This window comes from Ranitomeya imitator, chromosome 4 (assembly GCF_032444005.1).
Source record: "Ranitomeya imitator isolate aRanImi1 chromosome 4, aRanImi1.pri, whole genome shotgun sequence".
Lineage (NCBI taxonomy): Eukaryota > Metazoa > Chordata > Amphibia > Anura > Dendrobatidae > Ranitomeya > Ranitomeya imitator.
The window spans coordinates 35,655,045-35,671,715 of NC_091285.1; the positions used below are offsets into that span (position 1 = coordinate 35,655,045).

Sequence of the window (16,671 nt, forward strand, 5' to 3'; positions counted from 1 at the left end):
ACAAAGTATTGAGATGACCTTTTGTTTCTGACCAAATACTTATTTTCCACCATAATATGCAAATAAAATGTTAAAAAAACAGACAATGTGATTTTATGGATTTTTTTTTCTCAGTTTGTCTCCCATAGTTGAGGTCTACCTATGATGTAAATTACAGACGCCTCTCATCTTTTTAAGTGGTGGAACTTGCACTATTGCTGACTGACTAAATACTTTTTTGCCCCACTGTATATATAATATATACTGTAGGTGCTTCTCACAAAATTAGAATATCATCAAAAAGTTAATTTATTTCAGTTCTTCAATACAAAAAGTGAAACTCGTACATTATATAGAGTCATTACAAACAGAGTGATCTATTTCAAGTGTTTATTGCTGTTAATGTTGATGATTATGGCTTACAGCCAATGAAAACCCAAGACTCGAAATGTAGAAATGTAATAGAGCAACATTATAGACATACCCCATACACCAGCTCTCCCACCATCCCGTTCCAGGCTTTCATGTCTGAATCACGTGCGCCATACTTTCCATCCTTCACGATCTCTAGTTTATACTTGAATCCCACGTGCTTGGCAACTTCTTGGGCAAGCTCCACACAGTAACCCTCAAACTTATCGTTGCCTTCAAATTCGTCAGCGTTCTTTTTGTACATAACGTACGGTGCTTCCTAATGACAGGATATAGGGGACAAAAAAAAACATAATTAGTCATCAGGTTACCACTTAAGACAGTTTAAAGTAAAATAGACGGATACATATATAGATATTTATTTTTGCCAAAGTGCCACTCTTTGACATAGGCCGTGTTTGGTATTACAGCTCAGCTTTATTACAATAATATCCATTTTATGGCCATTCAAAGTGCCCATCAGTGAATAAAAATTAGCGTATTGCACTATATGCCCCTCTCATATGTGGCTCCTGTTTCTTTCATGCAGCACATAACCCCAGTTCTGAATCCTTGGGCCACCTTCACATATCTGCTTAAAAAAGTATGCGTGAGACAGTCCGTTTTTTCTATATGTGTGTTTTTTTTTGGGGCCGATCATGTGTACGTTTGTACCATCTCTGTGTACCATCCGTGTGCCGTCCATGTGCCATCCGTGTGACATGTACCGGAATAGAATGCAGAATAGAAATGACTAATTTTTATGTGTTAAAGATAAAGATAGATTATTATTATTATTATTTATAGCGCCATTTATTCTATGGCGCTTTACATGTGAGGAGGGGTATACATCATAAAACAAGTACAATAATCTTGAACAATACAAGTCATAACTGGTACAGGAGGAGAGAGGACCCTGCCCGCGAGGGCTCACAATCTACAAGGGATGGGTGAGGATACAGTAGGTGAGGGTAGAGCTGGCCGTGCAGCGGTTTGGTCGATCGGTGGTTACTGCTGGTTGTAGGCTTGTCGGAAGAGGTGGGTCTTCAGGTTCTTTTTGAAGGTTTCGATGGTAGGCGAGAGTCTGATGTGTTGTGGTAGAGAATTCCAGAGTAGGGGCATGCACGAGAGAAATCTTGTATGCGATAAAAAGTTACAAATAGATAAATGGATAGATAGATAGATAGATAGATAATAGATAGATAGATAGATAATAGATAGATAATAGATAGATGGATAGATAGATAGATGTCCATGACATATAATTTGTGCCTTGAATGTGTAACTTACTGTACATGTATGAACCTAATAAATAAATAAATGTAAAACATTACATGAGGTCCCCTTCTTTTTTGGTAACCAGCAAAGATAAAGCAGACAGCTGTGAGGTGATATTATCAGACTGGGTAGGTCCATGGTTATTGGGCCCTTAGATACACGTATAAGGCAAAATTTGTATATGTGATATCTATCTATCTCCATTACTAACACCAGGGCTTGATGTCAGCTGTGTTTTTTGACAATTCACAGCTGACGTCAACCCCGTGCCCCATTACCCTGATTGCCAATGTTCCAGGGCATCGCGAAGAGCCAAGGCAAGGCGCCAGAATTGGGGAGTGTCATGTGATGCACCACTTCTGGATTGGCTGCAGGATGGTATATTTAGGCTGGGAAGGGCCCAATAATCATGGACCTTCCCAGCCTGATAATATCAACTCACAGCTGTCTGTTTTATCTTTGCTGGTTACCAAAAATGGGGGGACCCAATGTTGTTATTTTCATTCATTTATTTATTAACTAGGCTAATACATGTACAGTAAGCTACACATGCACGGCATCAATTATATATGTCATGGATATCTATCTATCTATCTATCTATCTATCTATCTATCTATCTATCTATCTATCTATCTATCAATCTATCTATCATCTAACTATTATCTATCTATCAATCTATCTATCTATCTATCTATTATTATTATTATACATTTTTATAGCGCCATTTATTCCATGGCGCTTTACATGTGAATACGAGGCAAATATAGACAAATACATTAAACATGAGCAGATAACAAGGCACACGAGTACATAAGGAGGGAGGACCCTGCCCGCGAGGGCTCACAGTCTGCAGGGGGTGGGTGAGGATACACTAGGAGAGGGAAGAGCTGGCTGTGCGGCTGTTCAGTAGGTTGAGGATCACTGCAGGCTGTAGGCTTGTCGGAAGAGATGAGTCTTCAGGTTCTTTTTGAAGGTTTCTATGTTAGGCGCGAGTCTGATGTGTTGGGGTAGAGAGTTCCAGAGTATTGGGGAAGCACGGGAGAAGTCTTGGATGCGGTTATGGGAAGAAGAGATGAGAGGGGAGTAGAGAAGGAGGTCTTGGGAGGATCGGAGGTTGCGTGTAGGTAAGTACTGGGAGACCATGTCACAGATGTATGGAGGAGACAGGTTGTGGATGGCTTTGTATGTCAGTGTGAGGGTTTTGAACTGGAGTCTCTGGGCGATAGGAAGCCAGTGAAGGGCTTGACACAGGGGAGAGGCTGGGGAATAGCGGGGGGACAGGTGGATTAGGCGGGCAGCAGAGTGTAGGATGGATTGGAGTGGTGCCAGAGTGCTAGAGGGGAGTCCAGAGAGTAGGAGGTTGCAGTAGTCGAGGCGGGAGATGATAAGGGCATGCACTAGCGTTTTTGCAGTGTTGCGGTCGAGGAAAGCACGGATCCGGGAAATATTTTTGAGTCTGAGACGGCAGGAGGAGGCAAGGGCTTGGATATGTGGCTTGAAGGAGAGGGCAGAGTCGAGGATCACCCCGAGGCACCGGGCGTGTGGGACTGGGGATAGTGAGCAGCCATTGACATTGATGGATAGATCTGGTGGAGGGGTAGAGTGAGATGGGGGAAAGATGATGAATTCTGTTTTATCCATGTTCAGTTGTAGAAAGCGAGCAGAAAAGAAGGCTGAAATGGCAGACAGACAGTGCGGGATTTTGGTAAGCAAGGAGGAGAGGTCAGGTCCGGAGAGGTATGTCTGCGTGTCATCTATTATCTTTCTATTATCTATCTATCTATCTATCTATCTATCTATCTATCTATCTATCTATCTATCTATCTATCTATCTATCTATCTATCTATCTCTTTGCACATCTTTAACACATAAAAATCTGTAATTTCTAATCTGCTTTCTATTCCAGTATGTATCACACGAACAGCACACGGATGTTACACTTATGTCATCCGTGTGCACATGTGGATGACAATACGTCCTTTGTCATCCATGCTACCGAAAAAAAACGACCATGTCTACGTGATGGTCACACGGACTGTGCGCAGCCCCATACATTACAATGGGTGTGTGTATGTGTCTTTGGTACATGTGAAAATGGACGCCACACATACCAGAAACACCAACGTGTGATGGGGCCTAAGTAAAATAGGTTACCGTACTTAGATTTTTTCTAAAATACGCAGCGTAAAAAAATTACCAAAAACTCACGATGGGAACGTAGCCTTAATTTAATTTTTTCTTCTGCCTCATCATGTGAACAGAACCTAGATTGTGCCATGCCATTAAATATTTTTTACTTTTTCAGGAAGTTGGAGCACATTGCTGACTTTTTTTGTTCAAGTCTTTTTTTTCACTTTGGAAAAAAACAATTCCCTAAAGCTTTCTGTCGTCATTACCTCATTGTCAGAGGACATAAATCATCGTCAGATATCAGTAAGTGTCAGCGTCTCCGGGAACTTGGGCACAGTAATCGATGCTATCTATCAGTACCGCGCCTTCATTTGTATGCGCTGGGGTTAGTAGTGCGCTATGCCGAAAACCTTCACTCTTTACGTGATATAAGATACGGTAAAAAGTAGTATATAACATATGAAGGGTATCTTTTAGGGGGTACATGGTCCCACTTTTTCTTATAATGCTCCCATCTCTGCATCTATGACAAATTGATAAGCATTGGATGAAAGAAGAGACCCACTATCGTCCAGGGACAATGCCTGATATTGCGGCTCAATCAATAAAAATGTTTGTAATTGAGATGCAATACCAGTAACAGCCTAAGGTGGCACTGTTTCAGAAAAAAACAAAAAGAGACCCTCTTTTGTAATCCTCTTTTTTGAACATCCTCTTTAAAGGGTTTGTACCAACTTAACAGGTTATCCCCTATCAATAGAATAGGGGATAACTTATTGATCCCTGGATGTCTGACCACTGGGACCCTCAGAGATCCCAAGTTCTCAGATTCTGCCATAAAACATTAGCTCCGTCACAGCTATAGTGGCCGCGGCCGGTACTGCAGATCCACATCCTACCATTTGGATCTTTAGAACCTGTTATGATCAGGTGGCCTTGGAGCAGCATGAAATGACCTTCGCTGGAGCAGTGGTAACTTTACTGACCGCAAACCCTGATCCTATCAATGCAACTAGAAGTAGCCGTGGGGTGTGCCTAACCAGACCTAGGCACCTCGACACAGCCTAAGGACTAAATATCCCTAAAGATGGAAATAGGAAAACTCTCTTGCCTCAGAGTAGACCCCCAAAGGATAGGTAGCCCCCCACAAATAATGACTGTGAGTAGGAGAGGAAAAGACACACGCAGACAGAAAACAGGGATAAGCAAAGGAGGCCACTTCTACCTAGATAGGAAAGGATAGTACAGGATACTATGCGGTCAGCATAAAACACTACAAAATATCCACAGCAGAAAAATACAAAAACTCCACCACCTAACTAAAGATGTGGAGAGTATATCTGCGACTCCAGCGAGTCCAACTAGACTGAGAAAAACATCAGGCACAGTCTAGCAGGAACAAAATAGAAACAAGATAAGCACAGAAAATAAACACACAGCAGTGTGTCTAAAAAAATGAAGAAAACACTTATCTTAGCTGAATTGGTAGCAAGCAGGAGGGGCCAGGCAGAAGACCAACACTTCCAAAGGAACATTGACTACTGGCAAGGACTAATGAGTCCTGCACAGCTAAATACCCCAGTCCGAATTGCAATTAGCAGAAACACCTGTCCAAGACTGCTGCTCAGGAATAACTGCATTACCATCAACAACCACCGGAGGGAGCCCAAGAGCAGAATTCACAACAAGAACCTACCCGCAGCCACTATAGAAATGACGGAGTTGCGATATTCCAGCAGCGTTTGAAAACTCCCGACTGCCACTGGTAACTTCTGATCTGTGGAAGTGCCACCGCCACCGATCAGATATTCATGGTCTAACCCATGGATAGGTCATTAATAAACAGTGAGTGGCCAACCCCTTTAACTATAAACCAATCACAAGGTTTATAGTTAAAGCCTGAAGCTTCCGACAATCATCTGTATTTTGTGTAGGAACCAAGTGGCAGACAATCTAGACAAGCTCTTAAAGGGATTGTGTCAGTACAAAATGACCTATTGTTTAAAGGGAACCTGTCACCAAGAAAATACAATCTAATCTGCAGGCACCATGATATAGAGCAACAGAAGCTGAGCAGATTGATATATACGTTTGTGAGAAAATATTCAGTATAGCCTGTGTTCTCATCGTTTAATCCTCTGCTATTTCTGGGATTTCCTGTCCAGTGGGCGGTCCTATCAGTGACTGACAGCTCACTCTGCATGCACATTTATACGTAGAAAGCTTTCAGTCACTGATAGGACCGCCCACTGGACCGGAAATCCCAGAAATAGCAGAGGATTAAATTATGAAATCATGGGTTTTACTGAATATTTTCTCCCAAAACTATATATCAATCCACTCATCAATCCCCTGCTCTATGACATGATGGACAATATTTTCATGATGATAGGTTCCCTTTAAATTAGGTTTTTATGTCAAATGTATTTTAAAAACATGTATGATCATTTTATAATTAGTTTTCACATCACTACATAAAAAAATAAAACATCTTACAATTTTCACACTGGCCTCCAGGCCTAATTTAAGTCTCCTACTTCCTGTGGGGGACACGGACATTAGCAGCAATATACCAGGTCAGACCCGATCTTTTCTGTAGAAGCATTAATGGGAACCTGTCACCCCCAAAAGGAGAAAAAGAGGTTAGATTATACTCACCCAGGGTGGTTTGGTCGGATGGGCGTCTCAGGTCCGCTCCGGCGCCTCCTATCTTCATTCCATGACATCCTCTTCTGGTCTTCACGCCGCAGCTCTGGCGCAGGCATACTTTGTCTGCCCTGTTGAGGGCAGAGCAAAGTACTGCAGTGCGCAGGCGCCGGAAAGGTCAGGGAGGCCCAGCGCCTGCACACTGCAGTACTTTGCTCTGCCCTCAACAGGGCAGACAAAGTACGCCTGCACCTGAGCCGCGGCATGAAGACCAGAAGAGGGCATCATGGAATGAAGATGGGAGGGGCTGTTCCGGACCTGAGACGCCCATCGGAGCGGGACCGCCCCTGGGTGAGTATAATTTAACCTCTTTTTCTCCTCTTTCAGGTAACATCGGCGGCTTATCTACAGCATTACAGAATGCTGTAGATAAGCCCCTGATGACGGTGAGCTTACATCACCATCGATTTTGGGTGTGACAGGTTGCCTTTAAGTGAACATACTGTAATCTGAGCATGTCCCAATCTGAGCAAAGGTAAGGAGGGAGTGGAAGGAGATGAACTGTTACATCAGCTATTAGGAATGGATGGATCCTGGATTACCTTTCATTGTAATCCTGTCTGTGACGATAATGAAACTGCTGAAAAGTAATCTGCCCAGAAACAGATGTGTGGGGCCATTATAAGGCCTACTAACCAATGTAAAACTTGCAAGATTTCCGATTTATACATTTATCTATTTGTACTACTGCAGGGATATGGAAATTTGAAAAAAAAAATGTTATTAAAAATGCAAAAAGTACATTTAGCATAAAAACCTTAGTTAATAGTAAGTAATGGCACATAGCTAGAATATGCATTCACTTAATACTGGGGAGTCGGACATCAGAGACCATCAACAAGTATGAAAACAAAGGGGCTGCAGAGCTGCTTTACAGTTTTTTCCTGCTCAGTGGGGGAAGAAACGACATTTTGATCTCTTCGAATTACATTTTTTCACATTGTTGCAAAGACTAAAAAACTGCGATTCTAGCATTTCAATCTTTTTTTCTCATTATGGTAATTTTACCAATCAGGTTTATTATTTTTATATTTTAATAGATCTTTCTTATATGGACAGAGCAATGCCAGACATGTTTCTTTTTAAAAAAATTTTTTTTTAAATTTCTTTATTTTTAATAAAGCCTAGATAAAAGAAACGAGTCCCTACATATGATGTAATAGTATGACATAGAGTCATGGCCAAAAGTGTTGGCACTCTTGATATTGTTCCAGAAAATGAAATATTTCTCCCAGAAAGTTATTGCAATTGCACATGTTTTATTATACACGTGTTTATTTCCTTTGTGTGTATTGGAATAACACAAAAAACAAGGAAAAACTAAATATTTTAATGAAATCGACATTTGAATGAAATGAAACGCTATGGCAGGAGACCCAGGAATACCCCACCGCTGACACAGAGATGTAAAAATGCTAGACTGACTGCAGTTTGACAAAATATTCATGAGTAAGCCAAAATCCTTCTAGGAAAACGTTTTGTGCACAAATGAGACCAAACTAGAGCTTTTTGGTAAAGCACATCATTCTACTGTTTATCGAAAATGGAAGGAGGCCTTCAAAGAAAAGGACACAGTACCTACAGTCAAATATGGTGGAGGTTCAAAGATGTTTTGGAATTGTTTTGCTGCCTCTGGCACTGGGTGCCTTTACTGTGTGCAAGGCATCATGAAATCTGAAGATTACCAAAGCATTTTTGGCCGCAATGTAGTTCCCAGTGTCAGAAAGTTTGGTTTGCATTGTAGGTCAGGGTCTTCCAGCAGGATAATGACCTCAAACATACTTCAAGAAGCACCCAGAAATGAATGGAAGCAAAGCACTGGAGAGTTCTGAAGAGACCAGCAATGAGTCCAGATCTAAATCCCATTGAACACCTCTTCAGAGAGGAAGAGTGCTTGAACTCTATAGCACCACCTGTTGGTAACAGTAATCCTATGAGTCACTATCGACCCTTTAACGAGTCTTGCAATATGACAACATAGAAGCCAAATAAGAATGTCAATTTTCAGACATGGTGTTTCGGGGTATTACCCCTCGTGAGTGCAAAGCATGAGATCTGACCTGACTAGGTGAAAAGCTCTGGACTGAGGTCTAAGGGGTAACGTTTCTATGTTTCTCTTTGTGAAGAGTGACATTTCGACCCAAAGTAAGTACTCTTCATCTTTTAAGATGCAATTTGCATATTAAATTTCCCAGGTGAGCATTGCACAGCAAATAAGCCTCTTTACATTGGCATGGAGAAACAATATCCCTTAGACCTCTGTCTAGAGCCTCTCACCTAGCCAAGTCAGTTCTCATACTTTGCACTAATGAGAAGCAATACCCTGAAACACCATGTCTGCAAATTGAGACTCTGATTTGGCTTTTTTCTTAAGTCATATTGCACGACTCATTAATGGGTCAATAGTGATTTGTAGGATTGCTGTTTCCAAAAGTTGGTGCTATAGAGTTCAAGACCCCTTCCTTTCTAAAGAGGCAATTTGCATATTCATTTTCTGGGACAATTTCAAGGGTGTCAACGCTTTCGGCCATGACTGTGTGCCAGGAAGGGTTTAAATAACTCTTCATGAAGAACTTTATCAAAACTGTCATTGAGGATTGCCCATATCAACCAATCACAGTCCTGGTTTCAATTTGCTGGAGTAATTTAAGAAATTAAACCTGAGCTATGATTGGTTGTTAAGGGAATCAAAATAATAGAACAACTGTCATGGCCGGCTCCAAATCTATGCTGAATCCCAGTCAGTCATTATTTGCTTTGAAATGGTCCTTGTCACCTGCCAAAAGCTATATATATATATATACCGTATATATATATATATATATATATATATTTATCTTTTTCTGCTCAACAGAGTTGTAAAAGTGCATGTTTAGTTTTTTTTAATACGAGCTGTAATTTTTACTATTAACATTATAGAGTCCATATGACTTTCTGATTGCGTTTTATTCCATTTTTTGGTGAGAAGACAAAGTGACCAAAACCCCCCAATACATTTGCCATTTTGATTTTTTTTACTTCATCATTCACCATATGGGATAAATATTAGGATATTTTATTACTTTATACAGTTCTGTACTTGGCATCAGCTTGTTATTTTTATCCCACTCATGGAGTCTGTACAGTTTTTAGTATAGTTGAATAATTCCTCCATAGGGAATACGTCAGCAGGTTTTTGCTATGTAATCCGAGGGCAGCATGAGGTTGGGGATGAGACACTGATTTCAGCGATGTGTCAATTATTAGGCTGAGTGCTGTAGTTTCAATACAATCAATGTTTTATCAGCAGGAGATTATCACTGCCTGACATGTGCTTCCTAGTCCAACCACGCCCCCACCACTGACAAGCAGCTCACTGTCAATATACAATGTGCACAGAAAGCTGTGGTGTGGGTGGGGTCATTCTTTTTGAGTTCTTCTACATCTAAAAACTCTGATTGTATCACAACTGCTGCACCCAGTGAACTAAGTGATACATCGCTGGAATCAGTGTTCCTTTATCTACCTGATGCTGCTCTCAGATTACGTTGCAAAAACCTGGTGACAGATTCCCTTTAAAGGGAACCTGTCACCTGAATTTGGTGGGACCGGTTTTCGGTCATATGGGCAGAGTTTTCAGGTGTTTGATTCACCCTTTCCTTACCCGCTGGATGCATGCTGGCCGCAATATTGGATTGAAGATCATTCTCTGTCCTCTGTAGTACATGCCTGCGCAAGGCAATCTTGCCTTGCGCATGTGCAGTATGCTTTGTCCAAGTGCGGGCAAAGTCAAAAAGCATTAGTGCGCATGCGCCGGCACACTATGTCCCGGAACACAGCAAAATACTTCCGGGACATAGTGCGCCGGCGCAAGCGCACTAATGCTTTTCGGCTTTGCCCGCAGTTGGGCAAAGCATACTGCGCGTGCGCAAGGCAAGATTGCCTTGCGCAGGCGTGTACTACAGAGGACAGAGAATGAACTTCAATCCAATATTGTGGCCAGCATGCAGCCAGCAGGTAAGGAAAGGGTGAATCAAACACCCAAAAACTCCGCCCATATGACCGAAAACCGGTCCCGCCAAATTCAGGTGACAGGTTCCCTTTAAGTAAAGTGTGCATAAAGAGCGTTTTTTAATTCTGGAACATCTGTGCGTTTTACAGGAACTGTGTGATACTACATTTTTCCTGTGGTGGAGCATCTTTCCCCCAACATACTCTCCCAGCAGAAGATTTAAGATACCCAAAATGCTATTCTAGCCTCAAAAAGTGGTAAAACCCAAATCTATATGTAGTGTACCAACACATACATACCAATATGGTGGTGACAATATACGTCCTGTTTTGCACTCCAACAGAGTCATTTCCAGCTTGGGCATCTGTAGCCAGAGGGATCAGTTTGTCATCTTCATTCCACGTAGCTATCTGGTAATTAGGAAAGAAAATGAATAATCCATGATGGGCGCCTTTATATTTGCATGCAACCAAATATTCCTACTACAACACATGCCTTTTTTTTCTGTAAGCAGAAGGTAGAACCGAAGGGAAAAGCGAGAAACTTTTTTTCCGAGATCTATGGCATTGGGTAATAAATCAGTGATTCCCACTTGGTTTGTCGCTGCGTAGCGACGGTGTATTGAGTGTGGGTGTCTTTTACAAGACAATTTAAAACTGTCAGTCAGTGGCAGCAGCTCCGGCTGTCAAGTGCCATTAACGAGAGCGAGGACTCATATTTCCGAATAATCTTGTAAACACCCCACGCTGTTATTTGGATCTACAAGGACTTCGGTCTATCGGGTTTATCTTCAATTAGATCTAATTTTAGTGGATTTAATACGATCCCTTGGTTGTGTTGCCCGCGTCATCAGTCTCAAACTGTGATTAGCTGTGAAGTATAGAATTGATATGGTCATTGACGAAGACGATTAGGGGGTAATTTTCCTTTTTCTCATGGGAAACCCAATCCAATAGTCTGGAGGGTTTGAGGTACCGTAATGGGGACAAAGACATGGCTCATACATAGTTTGGTCTTTTCTGTGAAACCTGGACGATAAAAAACAAGACCAAAGAAGAACTGACGCCTTTGAAATGTGGTGCTGGAGTAGAATATTATCAATACTATGGATGGCATGAAGAACAAACAAATCAATTTTGGAACAAATCAAGCCAGACATGTCACTAGAAGCAAGAATCCCCAAGCTACGACTTTGTCAATTTTGAAGATATCATACGAAGAGAGCAATCACTGGAGAAGGACATCATGGTCAGAAGAATAGAAGGAGCAAGACGTAGAGGAAGACTAGCTTGATACAAACAAATTAATGGTGGAGAAGACCCTGGTGGACCTATCTAGGCTTGCACAACATCGATCTTCCTACAGATCATTCATCCATCTAGTCACCATGGCTCAAGATGAAGTTGAAGGCCATGAAAAAAAATTGGAGTCAAGAATATTGTGCCAAAGTCCAAAATGTCACTCAGTAAGTCGAGGCAATGAAGAAATTAGGCTACAATGATAGAACATGTGTTTTATGACATGTAAGGGAGCACTCCTACCATTGCATACCTACGTTGTTGCTTTACTATGTGCACCATTCTCATGGTTTAGATGTATAGGATCTTGCACCTTTGAAGCTAACACTAAAAACTGTGCACAAGCAGGCACGATAGGCAATGTAGGGTCTGTGGTCACGTGTGTGAACGTAGTAGTGTAGCATCACACAGGCTCTAGTGTATATTTTATGTGAATTTTGGCACACTAAGAGTGTGTTGCACGAGATGCAGAGTGCATAGTACTGTTTGCGATAGTGGTGGTCCATGGAGAAAGCTTGGACCTGTCAGTGGTCACCGGTGTATCGCAGCAGAGTGGACTACTTCCCAGCCATCAGGTAACAAAACCTCATCAGCCCCACTAGCCTGTGTTTCCCGAGACAGGGTTGAACCGGAGCCTGTAGTGGGTCCATAAACTTACCATGAGCTGCCTTGTAGTTGCCAACCTGTATGCTAAAGGTTTTAACTGCATTACTATTAGCCACAACCATAGTCACTAAACTGTGTACCAAAGACTAACTGCCCAGCTAACTGCCGGAACAGTGTACGGGACCTTTGCAGTACAATAGTTCATGATAATACACCAATTTTTTGACCCTGTTAAAGAATTTGCTATCTGCTTTGAAGAAGGTAGGGGTCCCATTACGTTCTGATCACCTGTGCAACTGTACGGGTTGCCCTGAAGGTATGTCCAACCTTTGTAAGCATTATGCCCTGCACTCCATTTGATCTGCGCCAGAACTGAGTCTACCTTTCTCTCAATGTCATCCTCGAGTCTAGTATATTGACAGGATCAAGAGGTCTCAAAACCAATCTTTTTAATGACCTGTATGGTAGATTATCTTTATTAACATAGGAAAAAGAACAGCTCACCCTTATGGAGGCTACTGTGAGATTCTCAACCCAGAGACAGCTAAAGCCATTCTTGCCAGGTATAGCACAACGAGGATCCAAAGAAAAAAGTTCTCCAGTTGTCTTCTAGATAAAATAGCCAGCTTTATTCCATCATACGAAAAGAGTAAGACATCTTCAAGTATATTCAAACATATTGTACATTTCTTCCTTTTCCTACGCGTCTCAGATAGTGGTGAGCGAGTATACTCGTTGCTCGGGTTTTCCCGAGCACGCTCGGGTGGTCTCCGAGTATTTGTGACTGCTCGGAGATTTCGTTTTTGTCGTGGCAGCTGCATGATTTGCGGCTACTAGACAGCCTGATTACATGTGGGGATTCCCTAGCAACCAGGCAACCCCCACATGTACTCAGGCTGGCTAGCAGCCATAAATCATGCAGCTGAGTCAATAAAACTAAATCTCTGAGCAGTCACAAATACTCGGACACCACCTGAGCGTGCTCGGGAAAACCCGAGCAATGAGTATACTCGCTCATCACTAGTCTCAGACTGTAACTCAGTCCTTATTATTGGAAATGTATTTATTTATCCATTAATAAGGACTGGGTTACAGTCTGAAACGCATAGTAAAAGGAAATAGAAAAAACCTATTTGGATATATTTGAAGATGTCTTACTCTTTGAATCCATGGTGGATTAATGGATGTTGGAATAAAGCCTTCTATTTTTCCTGGAAGATGGCAGGAAAATGTTTTTCTTTACATAATCTACATACCTGCCATATGGTATCTTCGATGGATGAATACTTCCACAATAGAGAAAATTGATGTGCTGCCATATAAAACCAGAGGTGCAGGATAGGTCCAGACAACCATACAACACAAGAGTATAATTGTGTGCATGATGGACAAAAATTATTATGCTGTGTTTCTGATTTTGCAACTTTATTTTGGCAACCATTAGGTTAAAGGGTTAAGAGAAATGCCTTGCTTTTTTTCTGAAGAATAACATCACTTCCATAAAGGGGAACCATCACTAGGCCAAGAGGTAGGTTGATGGGTGAAGAAGACGAACCAAACGAATGTTCATTACGTCAAAGTAGCCATATGCATTTTAGCCGATATTGGCTGGTACAGTTGCCGTATGGGTGACAAGTAGTGATGAGCGAATATACTCGTTACTCGAGATTTCTCGAGCATGCTCGGGGGTCCTCCAAGTATATTCGCTCATCACTAGTGACAAGTCATATACTGTATAGTCAGTGACACTAGGTGAACAATGAAAAATAATTATTAGAAGATTCTTGGAATTTCCTAAGTTCGCTTCTTCACAGAACGATCACTTGTGGACTAAGGGCTCTTGGATGAAAATTTCATACACAACCAACTTCTGATACTTTTATGGTGCGTCATCAGTGGGCAAAAACAACCATTCTTGGTACTGGACAACCCCATTCAAACAAAGCTAAATTGGCCATAAAAAAATTCTTAAAAAATCTATGTACTCACCTCTCGGACCAACACTGTTCCACCCATGTCAATGACAATGACCGCCAATCGGCTGCAGCCTTTCATTATTCTGACAGAGTAGAAGTCTGCTCTGTTAGGATGGAGTTGTCCAGTAGTGGACAAAGCCTTTACATTTCATCCATTGATCACTCTTTACAGGCAAAACTATTCATTTTTAACGGTATGGCCACTCTAAAGCCTCTTGATATAAGAAGTGACTGAAAATACCTTGACATTATTGTCACTGGTTCCACAAAACTATTACTTATCAGAACTTCAAAAGAAGAGGAGCAAAAGTCAAAAGCCACCTAGAAAATGAAACACGGCGGTGCTGGCCTAGTCCGCTACGTAATATGTCATTGTAGGTCCGAATCGTAGATTGACCATCTGTTCAGTTCTCTTGGTGGTTGTGGTGAGCCATGGCATTATGAAAAATGGGGACAACCTAAGTAATCTTTAATCCTAGGACTGCTGTTCTGGTGGACATAAGCAAGATAATATAGCGCTGTATTAGTAGGCAAGCAGACAGTGAATTATTAAGACACCAGTATCCTCTGCTCCAAGTCATTTAGAGCAGAAGATGAATCACTGGTGACAAGATAGAGGATAAAGGCTGGAATGAGGTCCTCATCTTTGCTTCCTTGGGATTTTGCTTCCCTAAGGGTGTCAACAGTCCTTGAGGGTGAAGAGGAGCAAACTCTTCCATGGTTCCTAATTACAGCATATAAAACCCAGAATAATCTCTTCACTTTGCACCAAAATATATATATATATATATATATATATATATATATATATATATATATATAATCTATCAATATGAATAGGGATTAGCCATCTATGATCCTATTGTCATCTTTTAGTATAATTGCATAAATCAATATTACTTGTGAATATATGAAACACATTTCTTAGAAGGAGAATTTAACATGTCTATACATTTCCAAAAGTCTCCTTTTCTTGACAGCAGTCTCTTAGGGAATGGTTTAAAACAGAATTGAGTCCACAGAAAATCTTACAGTCACAGGGAGGAGAAGAGGAGAGGATACGTAGCATCATATGGCAGCCATGAAAACATAACACATGGCTTGGCTTGGTTGGGGCACCAGGCACCCCCTCTTTGACGTCCGTATGCTTCAATAGGCAATTCAACAATGAATGTCTTTATGGGGTTGTTTTTTTTTAACCAAAAATACAGATTTGATGGGCCCCCATGCAAGATTTGGTTGGGCCTACCACCTTCATCCTGGTATATATATATATATATATATATCTTCTATATAATTGTCTAAGGGTCACTTCCATTTGTCTGTCTGTCTGTCTGTCTGTCACGGATATTCATTGGTCGCGGCCTCTGTCTGTCCTGGAAATCCAAGTCGCTGATTGGTCGCGGCAAAACAGCCACGACCAATCAGCGACGGGCACAGTCCGGAAGAAAATGGCCGCTCCTTACTAGCCGCAGTCAGTGGCCGGCGCCCGCATACTTCCCTCCACTCACCGCTCACACAGGGTTATTGCCGGCGGTAACGGACCGCGTTATGCCACGGGTAACGCACTCCGTTACCGCCGCTATTAACCCTGTGTGTCCCCAACCTTTTACTATTGATGCTGCTTATGCGGCATCAATAGTAAAAAAATGCAATGTTAAAAATAATAAAAAAAAACCAAAAACCTGCAATACTCACCCTCCGTTGTCCGCTGAGCCGCTCGCGGCTGCCGCCATCTTCCGTTCCCAGCGATGCATTGCGAAATTACCCAGAAGACTTAGCGGTCTCGCGAGACCGCTAAGTCATCTGGGTAATTTCGCAATGCATCCTGGGAACGGAAGATGGCGGCAGCCGCGCGCCTATCGCCGGAGCTCCTCAAGATCCCAGGAGGTGAGTATATAACTATTTTTTATTTTCATTATTTTTTTAACAGGGATATGGTGCCCACACTGCTGTATACTACGTGGGCTGTGTTACATACCACGTGGCTCTGTGCTGTATACTACATAGGCAGTGTGATATACTCCGTGGGCTGTGCTATATATTACGTGGCCACTGTTATATACTGCGTGGGCTGTGCTATATACTACGTGACTGGGCAGTATACTACGTGACTCTGTGCTGTATACTACATGGCTCTGTGCTGTATACTACGCAGCTGGGCAATATACTACGTGGCTGGGCAATATACTACGTGGCTCTGTGCTGTATACTACGTCGCTGGGCAATATACTACGTGACTGGGCAATATACTACGTGACTGGGCAATATACTACGTAGCTGGGCAATATACT

General features: G+C 41.9%; 1 protein-coding gene across 4 annotated transcripts in view; it reads right to left on the bottom strand.

Annotated features, from left to right (window-relative positions):
- GRIA1 (glutamate ionotropic receptor AMPA type subunit 1) overlaps positions 1–16,671 on the bottom strand; it is a 315,034-nt gene that overhangs the window by 56,125 nt on the left and 242,238 nt on the right. For all 4 annotated transcript variants that reach the window (XM_069763529.1, XM_069763528.1, XM_069763527.1 and 1 more), the window contains exons 9-10: positions 10,797–10,907; positions 464–670 (exon numbers count right to left, since the gene is read on the bottom strand). In XM_069763529.1, coding sequence (XP_069619630.1) covers positions 464–670; positions 10,797–10,907 — 318 coding nt within the window. The remainder of the gene's footprint in view (positions 1–463; positions 671–10,796; positions 10,908–16,671) is intronic.